Consider the following 17,564-nt stretch of genomic DNA (forward strand, 5'->3'; position numbering starts at 1 on the left):
CATGGGAAACTATAATTAATACCCATTTAATAAGAATACGTTTAAGAATAAAACAAGAGCAAATGTTCAGAATTTATTTTTGTATTTTATTAAGACAGTTTTAGGACATCATCTAGAAAAAAAACTCTATGGCCACAGGAAGGACAGATGTTTATGGTAAAAACAAGAAGACAAGGCAAAGACGGAAAAGAATTTCAGAAAAAAAGTGAGAATAATTACCTCATTTTGCTGAGCTTAGTAAGCAAAATGCCCTCCATCATTTTTCTTGGATGACTTTGAAGAAAATATCCATGTGAGACTACATTAAAAAATGGAAAAAGATACTTAAAGTCAGAGCATGAGAACCAGCGGGAAGTGCCATAAAGCCCAGGTGCCAAAGAGAGAGCACAGTACAGATGGGTGGATGGAGTCTCAGCAGTGGGAGCAAGCAGACGCAGAGTAGCACCTGCAGACCAGCTCACCTAGTGGCAGCATTGCTTCTGGCAGCTGCACTTCTGCTGACAGCAGCTCTTCTGCTTGCAACAGCCCTTCCCACACCCGCAGCCACACGAGTTGCAGCTGCAGGTGCGACGGTGGCAGCAGACCACGGGGACGCTGCAGCAGCCCCCACAGCAGCCATAGCAGCAGGGGCAGCAGCTGGTGCAGCAGCCCACCCGGTAGCATCTGCAGCTGTTGCAGCTGCCACAGCCACCACCGCAGCCACTGCCACAGCCACCACCGCAGCCACTGCCACAGCCACCACCGCAGCCACCACAACTTCCACAACCACAGCAGCCCATGGTGTCAGTAGAGAGGACTTGGACTCAGGAGAGTTGAGGAGGCAGACTCAGGATGTGAGGGAGGTTGAATGTCACCTTCTTCTAGGGGGACCCTTATATACCATCTTCAGGAGCTGAGCCAAGAATATACAGTTTGTGCCTTGTTGTTCATCCCACTTCCTATAAGAGACCTCATGAGACTCTGACATCCTTCCTTGTTGAGATTGTGTCCAGTTAATATTGCTATTTTAAACCATTACCTGTCTCTTAAAGCTATATTTGGATTAGAAGACACTTTGAACAGCTTTGCTCTCCTAAGAACTTACACGTGTATGTAGGTTTTTCCCAGGGACTAGAATAGTACCTGACCCATTGTACATATTCAACAACCAGCTGCTGCATTAAATAAATGCCTGAAATATTTAAGATCTATCCTCATTTTTTATAACCATGACAGTTTGCATCTGGACTCAGGTAAAAGTCCCAATTTTTAACATATGCTTCTTAGTCATCGCAGGTTAGGAAAAAAGATTGTTTTTCTCTCTACTGAGATTCATTGCTTATCCACTAAGTTACTAAAACCTCTTGGAAGAATAAGTGAAAAACCAGACCCAAAACAGAAAAAGCATCCTTAACATCTCACCTTAAAACACAGGTATGGTTTCCAGTTCAAGACAGCAGAGTAGAAGGACACACACTCCTCTCCTCCTCCAAGAACACCAAAATTGCAACTAGCCGTTGAACAACCATCAACAGGAGGACCCTGGAACCCATCAAATAGAAACACCCCACGTCCAAAGACAAAGACTAGCTGCAGCAGGACAGTAGGAGGGGCACAATCACAATAAAATCAAATCCCATACCCTCCATGTGGGTGACCCACAAACTGGAGAACAGTAATACCAAAGGAGTTCTCGCGCTGTTCTGAGAGTTCTGAACTCCACATCAGGCTTCCCAGCCTGGGGATCCGACAAAGGGACTGGGAATCCCCAGGGAATCTGATCTTAAAGCCAGTGGGATTTGGTTACAGAACTTCCAGAGGACTGGGGGAAATAGAGACTACAGTCTTAGAGGGCACCAAGACTCAGAGGAAAGGAATAGTGAACCCACAGGACTGTTCCGTTCCGTCGCGACCCCATGGACTGTAGCCTACCAGGCTTCTCCGTCCATGGGATTCTCCAGGCAAGAATACTGGCGTGGGTTACCGTTTCCTTCTCCAGGGGATCTTCCCGACCCAGGGATCGAACCCGGGTCTCCTGCATTGGAGGCAGACGCTTTAACCTCTGAGCCACCAGGGAACCCACAGGACACTGAATCAAAAGTGTTGTACCTGCTAGTGTTGGAGGGCCTCCTGTGGAGGCATAAGTCAGCAGGGGCTACCACAGGAACCAGGGCACAGGCATCATCAGGCCAGGAAGGTCCTCCTTGGTGTAAACCCTCCTGGAGTTCACCATTAACTCTACCATAGAGCCCACAGACCCCAGGACTGGGTCACCTCAGGCCAAACAACTACCGGGGAAGGAGTGGAACCCCGCCCAGCAGCAGATAATTGGATTAAAACTTTACTGAGCAAGGCCCTGCCCACCAAAGCAAGACCCAGTTTTTCCCATAACCAGTCTCTCCCGTCAACAAGCTTACACAAGCTTCTTAGCCCCATCCATCAGAGAGCAGACAGAAGAAGCATAGTCTCCTAGCAGCTAAAACAAAAACCATACTACAGAAAGTTAATCATGATGAAAAAGCAGAAAGTTATGTCCTAAACAAGATAAAATGCCAGAAAAACAACTAAATGAAGTAGAGATAAGCAATCTTCCAGAAAAAGAATTCAGAGTAATATAGTGAAGATGATTCTGGACCTCAGAAAAAGAATGGAGGCAAAGATCGAGAAGATGCAAGAAATGTTTACCAAAGACCTAGAAGAACTAAATAAAGAACCAACAAACAGAGATGAATAATACACTAGAAGGAATGGATAGCATAATAACTGAGGCAGAATGGATAAATGACCTGAAGGACAGAATGGTGTAAACCACAGCCCCAGAACAGAATATAGAAAAAAGAATGAAGAGACCTCTGGGGCAACATTAAAAGCACCAACGTTCACATTGTAGGAGTCCCAGGAGGAGAAGAAAGGACCTGAGAAAATATTTGAAGAGATAATAGCTGAAAACTTCCTGAGCATGGGAAAGGAAATAGTCAACCAAGTCCAGAAAGTACAGAGTCCCAGGAAAGATAAACCCAAGGAGGAACACACCAAGACACATAGTAATCAAACTGGCAAAAATTAAAGACAGAGATAAAATATTAAAAGCAGCAAGGGAAAAACAACAACATACAAAAGAACCCTCATCAGGCTATCAGCTGATTTCTCAACAGAAACTCTACAAGCCAGAAAGGAATAGCATGATGTATTTAAAGTGATGAAAGGGAAGAACCTACAACCAAGAATACTCTATTCAGCAAGGCTCTCCTTCATATTTGAAGGAGAAATGAAAGGCTCTCCAGACAAGCAAAAGTTAACAGAAATTTAGCACCACCAAACCAGCTTTACAATAAATGCTAAAGGAACTTCTCTAGGCAGGAAACAAGAGAAGAAAAAGACAGAAATAAAACCAAAAAATACAGAAAATAAACCCCAAACAATTAAGAAAACAGTAATAGGATCATATATATCAATAGGGCTTCCCTGGTGGCTCAGAGGGTGAAGTGTCTGCCTGCAATGCAGGAGACCTGGGTTCGATCCCTGGGTCAGGAAGATCCCCTGGAGAATGGAATGGCAACCCACTCCAGTACTCTTGCCTGGAGAATCCCATGGGCAGAGAAGCCTGATAGACTAGAGTCCATGGGATTGCAAAGAGTCGGACACGACTGAGCGACCAACCACCACCACCACATATATCAATAATTAGATTAAATGTAAATGGATTAAATTCACCAACCAAAAGACATATACTGGCTAGGTGGATGAAAACATATGCACATATGTACTTCCACTTACCACATCACTCTGCTTGATAGCACCCCCTCCACCAAACTGTATGCAATTATTTTATATTGTTAAGTTAATCATGTTCCCATTATGGCTTGTAATTGTAATTTTTTTTTTTGGTCTGGCTATTGATTGTGAAAACTGATAAAACATCTTTTACTATTGTGATTATGTTTAAAAAAAATAGCTATGCTTTCTCTGGCTTCCTGAGGTCCTTATTTTATAAAAATTGACTGTTCATTAAAGATTATCCTGCCCCTGCCAAATAAAGAAAACTTCTGTAATGTCAGATGCTAAAACTATAATTTTGTGTAGCCCACACCTAACATCTGCTAGGAGGAAGTTCCTCCTTGTCATTTGTCAGTTAAATAATTGGGTAAACAAAAATAAGAAAGATTTCATCCAGTGGCTGGCCTTTTCCCATGGCTCTCTGGGTTTGAGACCTGGGGCCAGCCCATCGGTTCAGTCTGAAAATGGCCCAGGGGAATGTTTATCTGAAGCGACTGGTCTCCATCCAGTTGGCTCTGCGGGTCTGGTTTCCTTCTTTCACCCCAAGTAGCTTGCAGGTGTAAACATTAGTCCCCCTTGCTTGACTGTCTTGAGAACTGAGGCCCGCCCAGCTAGTCCAGGAACTCCAAGGAGCTCACTGCCAGTCTCTCTTGGGACTTACACTGCAGCTTCTGAATCAGAGACACCTGGACTTGGGCAGGTCCGTGCTTCTCCCAGGACATTGGAATTGAAAACTGGCATCTCTTTGTTAAGTTTACCTTCTGAAAGCTAGAGAAAGAAATCTTAATATACCCTCCTTTGATTTACTTCTCACCATTGAGCAGTCTCTCCCAGCTCCCCATTTTTGTTGCCCAGCATCATGGAAAAACTCTGGGGCACTCATGGGAGCTCTTCAACTCTTCACTCATGTGAACTCTAGGATGGTCATGTCTGACACACAGGCAACATTCTGAAGCCCCTGAGGCTGCATTTTCCCTGCACCTTGGCCATCACTTTTCCGTTTCTGAACTAAAGATCTGATACACAACCATTTCATTCCCAACAGAAAACTCAAAGTTATGAGGCTGCTATGCTAAAAATAGCAAGTTATCATGGCACAGGTACTCAAGAAGGAAGTAAACAAAAGGTCTTGTGAGACTTTTCCAGGGAAACTGGGCCAAAAAACAGGAAAAGGGGTCAGTATATAAGGGTCTCCCTCAGCAGAAGGCGGCATCCAACCTCCCACATCTCCTGAGTCTCCCTCCTCACCTCTTCTGAGTCCTCTCTACTAACACCATGGGCTGCTGTGGTTGTGGAAGTTGTGGTGGCTGCGGTGGTGGCTGTGGTGGTGGCTGCAGCAGTGGCTGTGGTGGTGGCTGCGGTGGTGGCTGCGGTGGTGGCTGCCGCAGCTGTACCACATGTAGAACCTACCGGGTGGGCTGCTGCACCAGCTGCTGCCCCTGCTGCTACGGCTGCTGTGGGGGCTGCTGCAGCGTCCCCGTAGTCTGCTGCCACCGCCGTACCTGCAACTCGTGTGGCTGCGGGGGTGGGAAGGGCTGTTGCCAGCAGAAGAGCTGCTGTCAGCAGAAGTGCAGCTGCCAGAAGCAATGCTGCCACTAGGTGAGCTGGTCTGCAGGTGCTGCTGGGCGTCTGCTTGCTCCCACAGCGCAGGCAGTGGGAGCACTGCCTCCATCCATCTGTCTGCTCTGCACTGTCTCTCTGCCACTTGAGCTTCCTAAGAATTTTCTCTTTGGTTGTGTATATCATACTCTGAGGCTTCAGTGATTCTTCAGTTCTTGAGAGTGATGGCAGGACATCTTATACAATGACTCCCAGTGGGAAAAGGTGGAGCTCCTTGTTCATCAGTAGCTGTAGCGTTTGGCAGGTGCTGATGGTATGACAGTTGTAGAGACCAACCTCTCTCAATTCAATCTTGTCTGCTTCTCCCAGATCTGTTATCCTGCTGTGTAGGATTTAGCCTCTGTGTTAGGACTTTGTTTTAGTATCTTCTCTTTTTGCTTTGAGCAGTTCAAGTCTTCATACCTTTAAAGCGTTTAAACCCATGGGACTAATTAAATTCGAAACTGTGAGCACCTCTAAGCACCTGATAGCAGCCCATAGCCCTGATCTCAGACTAGTAGGATTGAGATCCTCAATATTTTGATCTGTAGCAGGTATTCACTGTGTCTGTCCACCAAGTTTTGCCTTTGCCATCTCTAAGTACAATGGATTCCTGATTTTGCAATGCCTGCTTTATATTTCTAGTTATTACACTGCCACCTTCTAAATGTCAAATAAACTAAACTAAATCACCCTCAGAATATTGACTCGTAAGATCTTCTTACTTGGGGGTAACCTCTGAGGGAAGATGCAGGGGTCATGTTGAATAAGGAGGAAAGAGGCCCCCCATGGTTGCTTGAATTAATTGTGAGCACAAACTACTTTAATGGAAGACCTACATTAATAAACATTAAAATTTTAAGTGTCTTGTCTGTTTCTCATCTATTTTGTGACCTGATTTTTTTTTCAAGGATATCTTAAGTGAACTGACAATAATAGCCAAGAACATACAAAGCTGGACAAAGTTTACTTGGCTGTCAGAATTTCTGCCATTGTGATCCATGCACATTTCCTTCTCAGGCAAAATAATTTCATGAAAGTATGGATTTCACATGCAATTTAAATTTGATTTGTTAAGAGTGTCTTTTTGACAACTGGGTTTCCTCAATTAAATTTAAAATCCTTGTTTAACCACAAAAGATTAACTTCCACAGATTTTTAGCAAACTCTGTGTCTAATTACAATCTAAATATCCTCTATAACAGAACACAATACTGCTTCTCAGTTTAGAACTATATTTTCACACTTACTGTGAGCAAATCGGGTTTTGGAATTATGAAGCTTTTAGGTGAACTCTGCCATGTCTTTTGAAAAAATGAATTTTCCACAGAAGATTACACTCATCCAACCACCATCACGGCCATCATCACTATCCCGAACACAATCACCAGCTTCACCACCATCAATTTGCATTAAAAAAGAATGAATTGAAAGAGTAGCATTGAAACATATACATTATCATATGCTAAACAGAAACCAGTGGGAATTTACTATGTATCTCAAGAAGATCAAACACAGTGCCCTGTGACAACCTAGAGGGATGGGATGGGGTAGGAGGTGGGGGAGGGAGGTTCAAAAGGGAAGACACATATGTATACCTATGGCTGATTCATGTTGATGTATGGCAGAAACTAACACAATATTGTAAAGCAATTATCCTCTAAATAAAAATTTTAAAAAATTAAAAGAAAGACTGAATAGAGAAACTTAAGAAACTCACCTTTCAATGGTCTTTTAAACAGTATTTTCAAGGTCCCCAATGAGTAACAGATTGGAAAGCACACGGAGAAACAGTCACTCCTCTACAATATCTGTAAGAATGCTGAATAATAAAATTTCTTGGGACAGCACTTAAGCAGTCTGAATTTTCATTTTTTTAAGTACATGTCTTTTAATTCAGAAACTTCATATCTTGGACAAAGGCATACTCTTTAAAAGGCTATTCACATTACCAAATCAAACTTGAGTCTGCTACCCACACATAAAGCCAATCTATTGACCCCAGGTGGTGGTGAGGGAAAGTGCAGCATTTACTTTAAGGCACCTCACAAGGAGAATGGGTGGCTCATGCTCAGAAACCCCAAACTCACCAAAGGATTTCAGCAAAGCCTTTTAAAAAGCCAAGTAAGGGAGAAGGTCACAGGGTCTGTGATCAGCTCATGCGCAATGCTCTGATTGGTTGATGGTGAGGGAACAGAGTGGTGTCACAGGGGTTGGTTAATATATCAACCCTTAGGCACCAGGAGGTCTGCAGGACATGTGCTCATGATCATCAAGTTAATTTCTTCCATTTGGTGGAAGTTTCTAAAAAAAAACTTGGAAAATATGCATCAGATATTATTATCTAAGTATTCAGAGAAGAGTGATAGCAGAGAATATAGAGGAGGTGTCTGCCCTAGGAGGGTCCCACTTGGTTGAACTCATGGCATTGAATGTAAAGACTTTGTTGTTCAGTCACTCAGTTGTGTACGACTCTTTGGGATCCCATGGACTGCAGCACAGCAGGCTTCCCTTTTCTTTATCATCTCCCAGAGTTTATTAAAACTCATGTCCATTGAGTGGATGATGCTATCCAACTATCTCATCCTCTGTCACCCCCATCTCCTCCTGCCCTCATTCTTTCCAAGCATCAGGGTCTTTTCCAATGAATCAGCTCTTTGCATCAGGTGGCAAAAGTATTGGAGTTTCAGCATCAGTCCTTCCAGTGAATATTCAGAGTTGATTTTCTTAGGATTGATTGGCTTGATCTCCTTGCTGTCCAAGGGGCTCTCAAGACCCTTCTCCAGTATCACACATAAAGACTAGGAAAACACTATCTTCCCCTGTGTGTATGTGTGTGTGTGTGTGTTGGTTGTTCAGTTGTGTCCAACACTTTTGACCCCACAAACTGCAACCTGCCAGGCTCCTCTGTCAATCCATGGACTTCTCCAGACAAGAATACTGGAGTGAGTAGCCATGACACCACCCTTATAACAGAAAACGAAGAGGAACTGAGGAGCTTCTTGATGAAAGTGAAAAAGGAGAGTGAAAAAGCTGGCTTAAAACTCAACATTCAAAAAACTAAGATCATGGCATCTGGTCCCATGACTTCATGGAAAATAGATGGGGAAACAATGGAAACAGTGGCATACTTTATTTCCTTGGACTCCAAAATCACTGCAGATGGTGACTGCAGCCATGAAATTAAAAGACACTTGCTCCTTGGAAGAAAAGCTATGACCAACCTAGACAGCATTTTAAAAAGCAGAGACATTACTTTTCCAACAAAGATCTGTCTAGTCAAGGCTATGATTTTTCCAGTAGTCATGTATGGATGTGAGAGTTGGACTATAAAGAAAGCTGAGCACTGACTAATTGATGCTTTTGAACTATGGTGTTGGAAAAGACTCTTGAGAGTCCCTTGGACAGCAAGGAGATCAAGCCAATCAATCCTAAAGGAAATCAGTCCTGAATATTCATTGGGAGGACTGATGCTGAAGCTGAAGCTCCAATACTTTGGCCATCTGATGCAAAGAACTGACCCGCTGGAAAAGACCCTGATGCTGGGGAAAATTGAAGGTGGGAGGAGAAGGGGATGACAGAATATGGGATGGTTGGATGGCATCACCAACTTGATGGACATGAGGTTGAGTATGCTCCAGGAGTTGGTGATGGACAGGGAAGCCTGGTGTGCTGCAGTACATGGCGTTACAAGATGTCGGACATGACTAAGCTGAACTGAACTGAGCCATTCCCTTCCTTAGGGGATCTTCCTGACCCAGGAATTGAACCCATGCCTCCTGCATTGCAGGCAGATTCTTTACCATCTGAGCCACCAAGGAAGCCCTGAAGTCAGATTCAATTTCTCTATATACAACAGAATCCTGCCTAGTTGTTAAAAAAAGGAAATAGATCTCCATGAACTGAGAAAGAATGATTTCAGATCTATTAAATGTTCATAAATCTAGTTACAGTGTACAAGATCAATTATGTAAACTGAAATTTACCTAAAAAATTATACTATACAATCAAGAGAAATGTGTTAACAATGAGGTATACGTGATGTGTTGTCTAAGTAACTGTAGGGGAACAAAGGGGACTAGGGAGATTTTGGGCTTCCCAGGTGATGCTAGTGGTAAAGAACCGGCCAATGTGGGAGATGTAAAGAGATGTGGGTTCGAAACCTGGGCTGGGAAGATACCCTTGAGGAGGGTATGGCAATCAATTCCGGTATTCTTGCCTGGAGATTCCTTTGGACAAAGGAGCCTGGCAGACTACAGTCCATAGTGTGGCAAAGAGTTAGACATGACTCAAACTACTTGGCACTCATGCAGGGAGGTTTCAGGAAGAGGACCTGATATGATGGTTCCCTGCAGGCTTTAAATGGTACACCTATGATGGTACTGCTACCATTGGAGCATCCTGTGACATCCCAGCTGAGTAGTATTTGTGCCCTGAGGAGCACTAAGCCAGGGGGAACGAAGCTCTGAGTTCTTCCTATTTGCTGGCCTCTCTGGATGTCCAGCCACAACTTCCTTGATACTGGGGCTGAGGGAGTCCAGGGAAAACAGAGGCAAAGAAAGCCTGATAGTGACTCCCTTCCTGTTGTGTTGGATGCAAGTGTCTGATTTTCAATTGACCAAAGACTTCAATGTCTCCAGATTCCTAGTCGGTATGGGTTCAATCCCTTGTCAGGAAGATCCTCTGGAAAAGGAAATGGCAACCCACTCCAGTATTCTTGCCTGGGAAATCCCATGCACAGGGAAGCCTGGTAGATTGGAGTTCATGGGGTTGAAAAGGGTCGGACATAACTTAGAGACGAAACAAGAATAACAATAGGTGTCATTAAACGATTCACACCTTATTTCCTGCATGTTTTTAAATTCCAATAGGTGCTGTCTAAAAGATCTTCTATAGTCACAGAAATAGACCTACAACTATCTCTCAGATTCCTAAGGAGACACACCCAGATAAGAGAAGCTTGTCTCCAAACACATTCAGGACAGAAATGAGGACATCATGATTAAATTATCATTATGCATTTAGAAATCTGCTTCAGAGTATCACTGTTGAAGCTGGATAGTTGGGAGTTCATTACATGCTTAAAGTTTCTTTACAATAAACAGTTTAAAAATACAAAGATCAACAAATAGTGTACAATTAGAAAAAGATGCTCAACCTCACTAATAATCAAGAAAAGTATTGATCTTTTCATCTACTATAGTAACAAAACATTGCTGCAGTCCATGGGGTCTTGAAGAGTCGGACACGACTGAGTGACTTCGCTTTCACTTTTCACTTTCTCGCCTTGGAGAAGGAAATGGCAACCCACTCCAGTGTTCTTGCCTGGAGAATCCCAGGGATGGCGGAGCCTCGTGGGCTGCCGTCTATGGGGTCGCACAGAGTCGTACACGACTGAAGCGACTTAGCAGCAGCAGCAGCAGTGTTGGTTGCAGAGTATAAAGCAAGCATCATACAAAGTGGGTGAGAATAACTACCGTACATTCTATAGAGGGTTATTCAGTTGACTTTTATCACTATGCAAAACATAGATAATCTTTGATATAGTAATACTATCCCTGGGAGTTTGTTCAAAGGAAATAATCAGAAGAGAGAAAAGATGTAATATATAGTTAACATTTCAGTTCAGTTCAGTTCAGTCACTCAGTCATGTCGGACTCTTTGCGACCCCATGAATCACGGCACGCCAGGCCTCCCTGACTATCAACAACTCCCGAAGTTCACTCAAATTCATGTCCATCGAGTCGGTGATGCCATCCAGCCATCTCATTATCTGTCGTCCCCTTCTCCTCCTGCCCCCAATCCCTCCCAGCATCAGAGTCTTTTCCAGTGAGTCAACTCGTCGCATGAGGTGGCCAAAGTATTGGAGTTTCAGCTTTAGCCTCAGTCCTTCCAATGAACACCCAGGATTCATCTCCTTTAGAATGGACTGGTTGGATCTCCTTGCAGTCCAAGGGACTCTCAAGAGTCTTCTCCAACACCACAATTCAAAAGCATCAATTCTTTGGTGTTCAGCTTTCTTCACAGTCCAACTCTCACATCCATACATGACCACGGGAAAAACCATAGCCTTGACTAGACAGACCTTGGTTGGCAAAGTAATGTCTCTGCTTTTTAATATACTATCAAGGTTGGTCATAACTTTCCTTCCAAGGAGTAAGCGTCTTTTAAATTCATAGCTGCAATCAGCATCTGCAGTGATTTTGGAGCCACAAAAAATAAAGTCTGACACTCTTTCCACTCTTTCCCCATCTATTTCCCATGAAGTGATAGGACCAGATGCTGTGATCTTTGTTTTCTGAATGTTGAGCTTCAAGCCAACCTTTTCACTCTCCTCTTTCACTTTCATCAAGAGGCTTTTGAGTTCCTCTTCACTTTCTGCCATAAGGGTAGTGTCATCTGCATATCTGAGGTTATTGATATTTCTCCTGGCAATCTTGATTCCAGCTTGTGCTTCATCCATCCCAGCGTTTCTCATGATGTACTCTGCATATAAGTTAAATAAACAGGGTGACAATATACAACCTTGACCTACTCCTTTTCCTATTTGGAACCAGTCTGTTGTTCCATGTCCAATTCTAACTGTTGCTTCCTGACCTGCATACAGGTTTCTCAAGAGGCAGGTCAGGTGGTCTGGGATTCCCATCTCTTTCAGAATTTTCCACAGTTTATTGTGATCCACACAGTCAAAGGCTTTGGCATCGTCAATGAAGCAGAAATAGATGTTTTTCTGGAACTCTCTTGCTTTCTCCATGACCCAGTGGATGTTGGCAATTTGATCTCTTGTTCCTCTGCCTTTTCTAAAACCAGCTTAAACATCTGGAAGTTCACGGTTCATGTATTCCTGAAGCCTGGCTTGGAGAATTTTGAGCATGACTTTACTAGTGTGTGAGATGAGTGCAATTGTGTGGTAGTTTGAGCATTCTTTGGCATTGCCTTTCTTTGGGATTGGGATGAAGACTGACCTTTTCCTGTCCTGTGGCCACTGCTGAGTTTTCCAAATCTGCTGGCATATTGAGTACAGCACTTTCACAGCATCATCTTTCAGGATTTGAAATAGCTCAACTGGAATTCCATCACCTCCACTAGCTTTGTTCATAGTGATGCTTTCTAAGGCCAACTTGACTTCACATTCCAAGATGTCTGGCTTTAGGTAAGTGATCACACCATCGTGATTATCTTGGTCATGAAGATCTTTTTTGTACAGTTCTTCTGTGTATTCTTGCCACCTCTTCTTAATATCTTCTGCTTCTGTTAGGTACACACCATTTCTGTCCTTTATCGAGCCCATCTTTGCATGAAATGTTCCCTTGGTATCTCTAATTTTCTTGAAGAGATCTCTTGTCTTTCCTATTCTGTTGTTTTCCTCTATTTCTTTGCATTGATCACTGAGGAAGGCTTTCTTATCTTCTTGCTATTCTTTGGAACTCTGCATTCAGATGCTTATATCTTTCCTTTTCTCTTTTTTTTTTTTTTTTTCCGCTTCTCTTCTTTTCACAGCTATTTGTAAGGCCTCCTCAGACAGCCATTTGCTTTTTTGCATTTCTTTTCCATGGGGATGGTCTTGGTCCCTGTCTCCTTTACAATGTCACGAACCTCCGTCCAGAGTTCATCAGGCACTCTATCTATCAGATCTAGTCCCTTAAATCTATTTCTCACTTTCACTGTATAATCATAAGGGATTTGATTTAGGTCATACCTGAATGGTCTAGTGGTTTTCCCTACTTTCTTCAATTTAAGTCTGAATTTGATAATAAGGAGTTCATGATCTGAGCCACAGTCAGCTCCTGGTCTTGTTTTTGCTAACTGTGTAGAGCTTCTCCATCTTTGGCTGCAAAGAATATAATCAATCTGATTTCGGTGTTTACCATATGGTGATGTCCATGTGTAATTTTACCCTGGGGCTTGACTCTTTTAATCTGCATAATAACCATATGGATCAGATATTAATATTATTATTATCATTTCTATTGGTTCAGTCACTAAAAAATCCCCCTGCAATGCAGGAGACCTGGGTTCGATCCCTGGGTTGGGAAGATCCTCTGGAAAAGGGAACAGCTACCCACTCCAATATTCTGACCTGGAGAAATCCGTGGCCAGAGGAGACTGGCAGGCTACAGTCCATGGGGTTGCAAAGAGTCAGACACAGCTGAGCAACATTCATTTTCATTTTAGGAATAGGAGACCAGAAGGTGAAGTTATTGCACAAACGAGTAAGCGTTAAAGTTGAGAATTGAACCCTGGAAATCTGACCCCATGTGGGGAGTGTTATGTTTGGACATTCATGACAACATTAAAAGTTCACTTATATGGAGACTTCCCTGGTTGTCCAGTGGCTAAGACTTCAAGCCCTTAATTCAGGGAGCCCAAGTTCCATTCCTGGTCAGGGAACTAGATCCCACATCCCACAACTATGAGTTCGCATGCCACTGCTAAGACCCAGCACAGACAAATAAATTAGATAAATAAGTTTTTAAAAGTTCACTCATAGGCATTTGGCCAGATAAATTGTGCTATCTGCAACTATTACAATATTTCCTAGATGAGCATCAAGCACCTTTGACTCTCAAACTCACCCTATTTGTTCTTGCATGTGTACAAAGCTGAAGTTCCATATAAAATAGCCCACAGCGTATTCCAAACAAGGACAAACTGTGGCAACACACTTTAGCCACCCAAATGTTCAGGCCTCTAATTAAAGCAGGGTCACATTCCCATCAGCCTCCACAGTCATGGTTGTGTCATGTGGGGTAATGGCTGGCTCCGCCCCAGTTTTGTGTTGGAATCGCATCCCTCTGGAAGTCACTGCCAGGCTGCCCTGCTCCTGTGCACATTCCCACCTCCACTTGTCCTAAGAGATCCCTAGGGTGCTGGGTCACCTACTCAGCTGTCCCTCCTCACAGCACCCACCCACATTCCTCCACTTTCAACCTCCTCTTTGCTGCTTCTGACTGACCCTTGTTGGTCCTTGCTCTGCTGGGCTGAGGGTGCCCTTCTGGCATTCACTGCTTTTACACCATCCATACCCACCTCCCCTCCTCCATCCCAGAGGTGGAGCAGGGTCTTCTTTTAATTCCCCACAACCTTTCAGACTCCAGATGACAACCAAGCTAGTCTCTACTTAAGGTACAAGGACAACAGAAAGGGATTTAAAATCGTACCAGTGCGGTCATGCTCTTTACCCCTGCTTGCCTCTGTGACCTGCTCCATTCCACTCCTGGTGTCTGGGGGGAGCACCAGCCAGCTCCCCTCCTCCAGGCACCTTTGCTCCCCTTGGAATCCAGGCACAAACCACAATTCAACTCCAATGAAAGGAAAATTGGCCCACCCTGGGTGGGGCCTCACCCTGATCTTATTCTTAAATCTACCCCAGATCTAGGCAGGGACTGTGGGAAAACCTGCTCCCTTCAGGGTAAATCCCACTTTATTCTCACCCACACAGATGTGGTCTTGCCTCCCAACCCAGAGTTCAGAGCAGGACAGTTACTTCAGAACTCAATAAACCAATATCTGTACCACCTGATACCTGGAGTATTTCAAGTATCATATGTATGGGATGGGCTTCCTGGGTAACTCAGCTGGTAAAGAATCTGCCTGCCATGCGGGAGACCTGGGTTCAATCCCTGGGTTGGGAAGATCCCCTGGAGAAGGAAAAGGCTACCCATTCCAGTATTCTGGCCTGGAGAATTCCATGGACAGGTAGGCTACAGTCCATGGGGTCGCAAAGAGTCAGACATGACTGAGCAACTTTCACTTTCACTGGTGGACCCAAATCAAAGGAGCAGAAACCTGAAGGTAGCTTGAAGTCACCATGTTGAAGCCAGACATGGCTTTCAGTTTTCCTATGAAAACTTTGCTGCTCTCTAAAGTATTACCAAGGGGCATAATTATAGGACGGAAGACAGTTGATAACTTAAGCTTTTCATGTTTGAAACTGAACTCTTGATCTTCCTCAAAAAGATGCATTGTCACAAACATCCCTTCCTGGTTACCCTCAGTTAAAGGCAACCTCATCCTTTTGCACCAGCCTAAAAGACACGGGTGCCACCTGGACTCCTGTTTCCCTCACACACACGCACTGGGTTTATCAGCAAGTCCAGGGACATTACCAGAGCCCAAAGCACTCATATTCCACTCACCACCTCAGTCCAGCAAGAACTTCCTCAAGATGGCGCAGTTCCTATCCCAGCCCCTCCAAAGTCAATTCTCAACGTGCTGTTTAGAGTCATCCTTTTATAATGAAAGGCAGGTGATCTCTTTTCTAAAGTCACGCAATTCCCAGGTTGCCAGCTCCACTCACGGTCAAAGCTGAAGTTTACAATTGTCTATAATGACAGCTATGAAACGCAGTCCCCATCACCTTGCTGAACTCGCTATGCTCAGCACCCTCATTGACCTGCCCTCTCACTGCCCCCTTCCCACTGTTCACAATGCTCTTGTCCAATTAACTGGCCAATTCATTCCTCAATCACTTTCTTCCTTGGATCAAATGGCACTTTCTCTTTGAGTCCTATTTGCACCGCCCAATACAAAAGTGAAATCCCACCCATCCTCTCTGCTATTCGAACCTCTGTATTCTGCTCTATTTCTTTTCTTTTGCGTCATATTTTAATTGGCTTTGCTGTTTTTAAAGGACTTCAGAAGCCCAGAAAATGATGGACTGTTATCTCTTTGGTTCATAATACACTCTAAGCATAATTTTTCTTATTTATTCTGCCAAGAATTTTAATAATTTATCAAGCTAGGATCTTAACAAGATAGCCTAACTATAAGGCTCCTCACCACCCCAACCCACCCCCTGTAACCCCACACCCAGGCAACTCCCTACCCTAATCCCTGTAGGGAATTAATTATTATTAATTATTAATCCACATAATTCCCTTGATTTTCTTTGGTCATGGATTGTTTACAACTATATGCATTTTTTTCTATGAATATGCTTCAATTTATTTGTTCATACCCTCTCCAGATAACGGGAAGTTCTATTGTTTCCAGGTTTTGCTATTTTTGACAATGCTGCTATGAACATTCTTGTATATATCTCCTGGAGACATATACAAGAGCTTTCACACACTTATGAGTGGAATGCCTAAGTCTTATGGAAATAAATGAAGATCAATCAAAGAAAATGGGTAAAGGTTATTTATTCAGAGTTACTATGGCAAAGGGGCCACCCACCGTCACTGTGTTATGACAGAGACTCAAAGGCAAACAGAGGAGTGGGAAAGTTTTATGGTGGAAAAAGGGGAGGATCCATGTGGACCCTGACTGGAGGCTGTTGTAAGGATTCTGGAGGTGGCTAACTAGAAGTGAGGTGTCCTGTGTGACGGGTTAGACATACTTGACTTTCTCTGACTCGTCCTAAGTTAGAAGAAGGGGAAGAATTAGGGAAGTTGTCAGTTATTAGTCAAATTGCTAGAGACGTTATAATTTGACTTTCTGCACCCTTTGCTAGAGATACTTGGCTGCCTGGGCTGGTCATTTAGATAACCATGCCATTAGCATGCATGCAACACAGCAAGATCAGCCCAAGACTAATACTGAGTTGTCCATTAGATCTGAAGTTTCACATATATAATATATATTTCTGTATAATTTATCTTCCTGAACTTTTTAAAGTAATTAATTTAATTACAATTATAAAGTAAATTGTACATATCTCCAAGTTAATTATTTGTTTCACTCTTTGCAACATTTAATAAACACTCATTATTTGTAGAAAAATGTGTTAGAGTCCCTTATACTGCAAGGAGATCCAACCAGTCCATTCTAAAGGAGATCAATCCTGGGTGTTCATTGGAGGGACTGATGCTAAAGCTGAAACTCCAATACTTTGGCCACCTCATGCGACAAGTTGACTCACTGGAAAAGACTCTGATGCTGGGAAAGGTTGGGGGCGGGAGGAGAAGGGGAAGACCGAGAATGAGATGGCTGGATGGCATCACCGACTCTGTGGACATGAGTTTGAATGTACTCCGGGAGTTGGTGATGGACAGGGAGGCCTGGCGTGCTGTGATTCATGGGGTCGCGGAGAGTCGGACACGACTGAGCGACTGAACTGAACTGAACTGAACTGAATGCTCTGTGATACTTCTTCAAAATTTGCATTGTGTTGTTCCTACATAAGCTCTCTGGAAATATCTATAAGCAATGGGACACATGCAAGCCCTCAAAGATCCATCAGAAAATCAGGAGCCCGCAAAGACAGT

General features: G+C 43.6%; 1 protein-coding gene and 1 pseudogene across 1 annotated transcript; one reads left to right on the forward strand and one right to left on the reverse strand.

Moving 5' to 3' along the window:
* Window positions 1–461: 461 nt before the first annotated feature.
* LOC129538579 (small cysteine and glycine repeat-containing protein 9-like) lies at window positions 462–779 on the reverse strand. The gene has a single exon (XM_055398798.2). The coding sequence runs from the start codon at window positions 777–779 to the stop codon at window positions 462–464; it is 318 nt and encodes a 105-aa protein (XP_055254773.2).
* A 4,252-nt stretch (window positions 780–5,031) lies between these two features.
* On the forward strand, window positions 5,032–5,355 carry LOC148778503 (small cysteine and glycine repeat-containing protein 9 pseudogene; annotated as a pseudogene).
* Window positions 5,356–17,564: the final 12,209 nt, after the last annotated feature.

Source organism: Moschus berezovskii, chromosome 2 (genome assembly GCF_049115385.1).
Source record: "Moschus berezovskii isolate FMDL1 chromosome 2, NW_MosBer_1.0, whole genome shotgun sequence".
NCBI classification, from domain to species: domain Eukaryota; kingdom Metazoa; phylum Chordata; class Mammalia; order Artiodactyla; family Moschidae; genus Moschus; species Moschus berezovskii.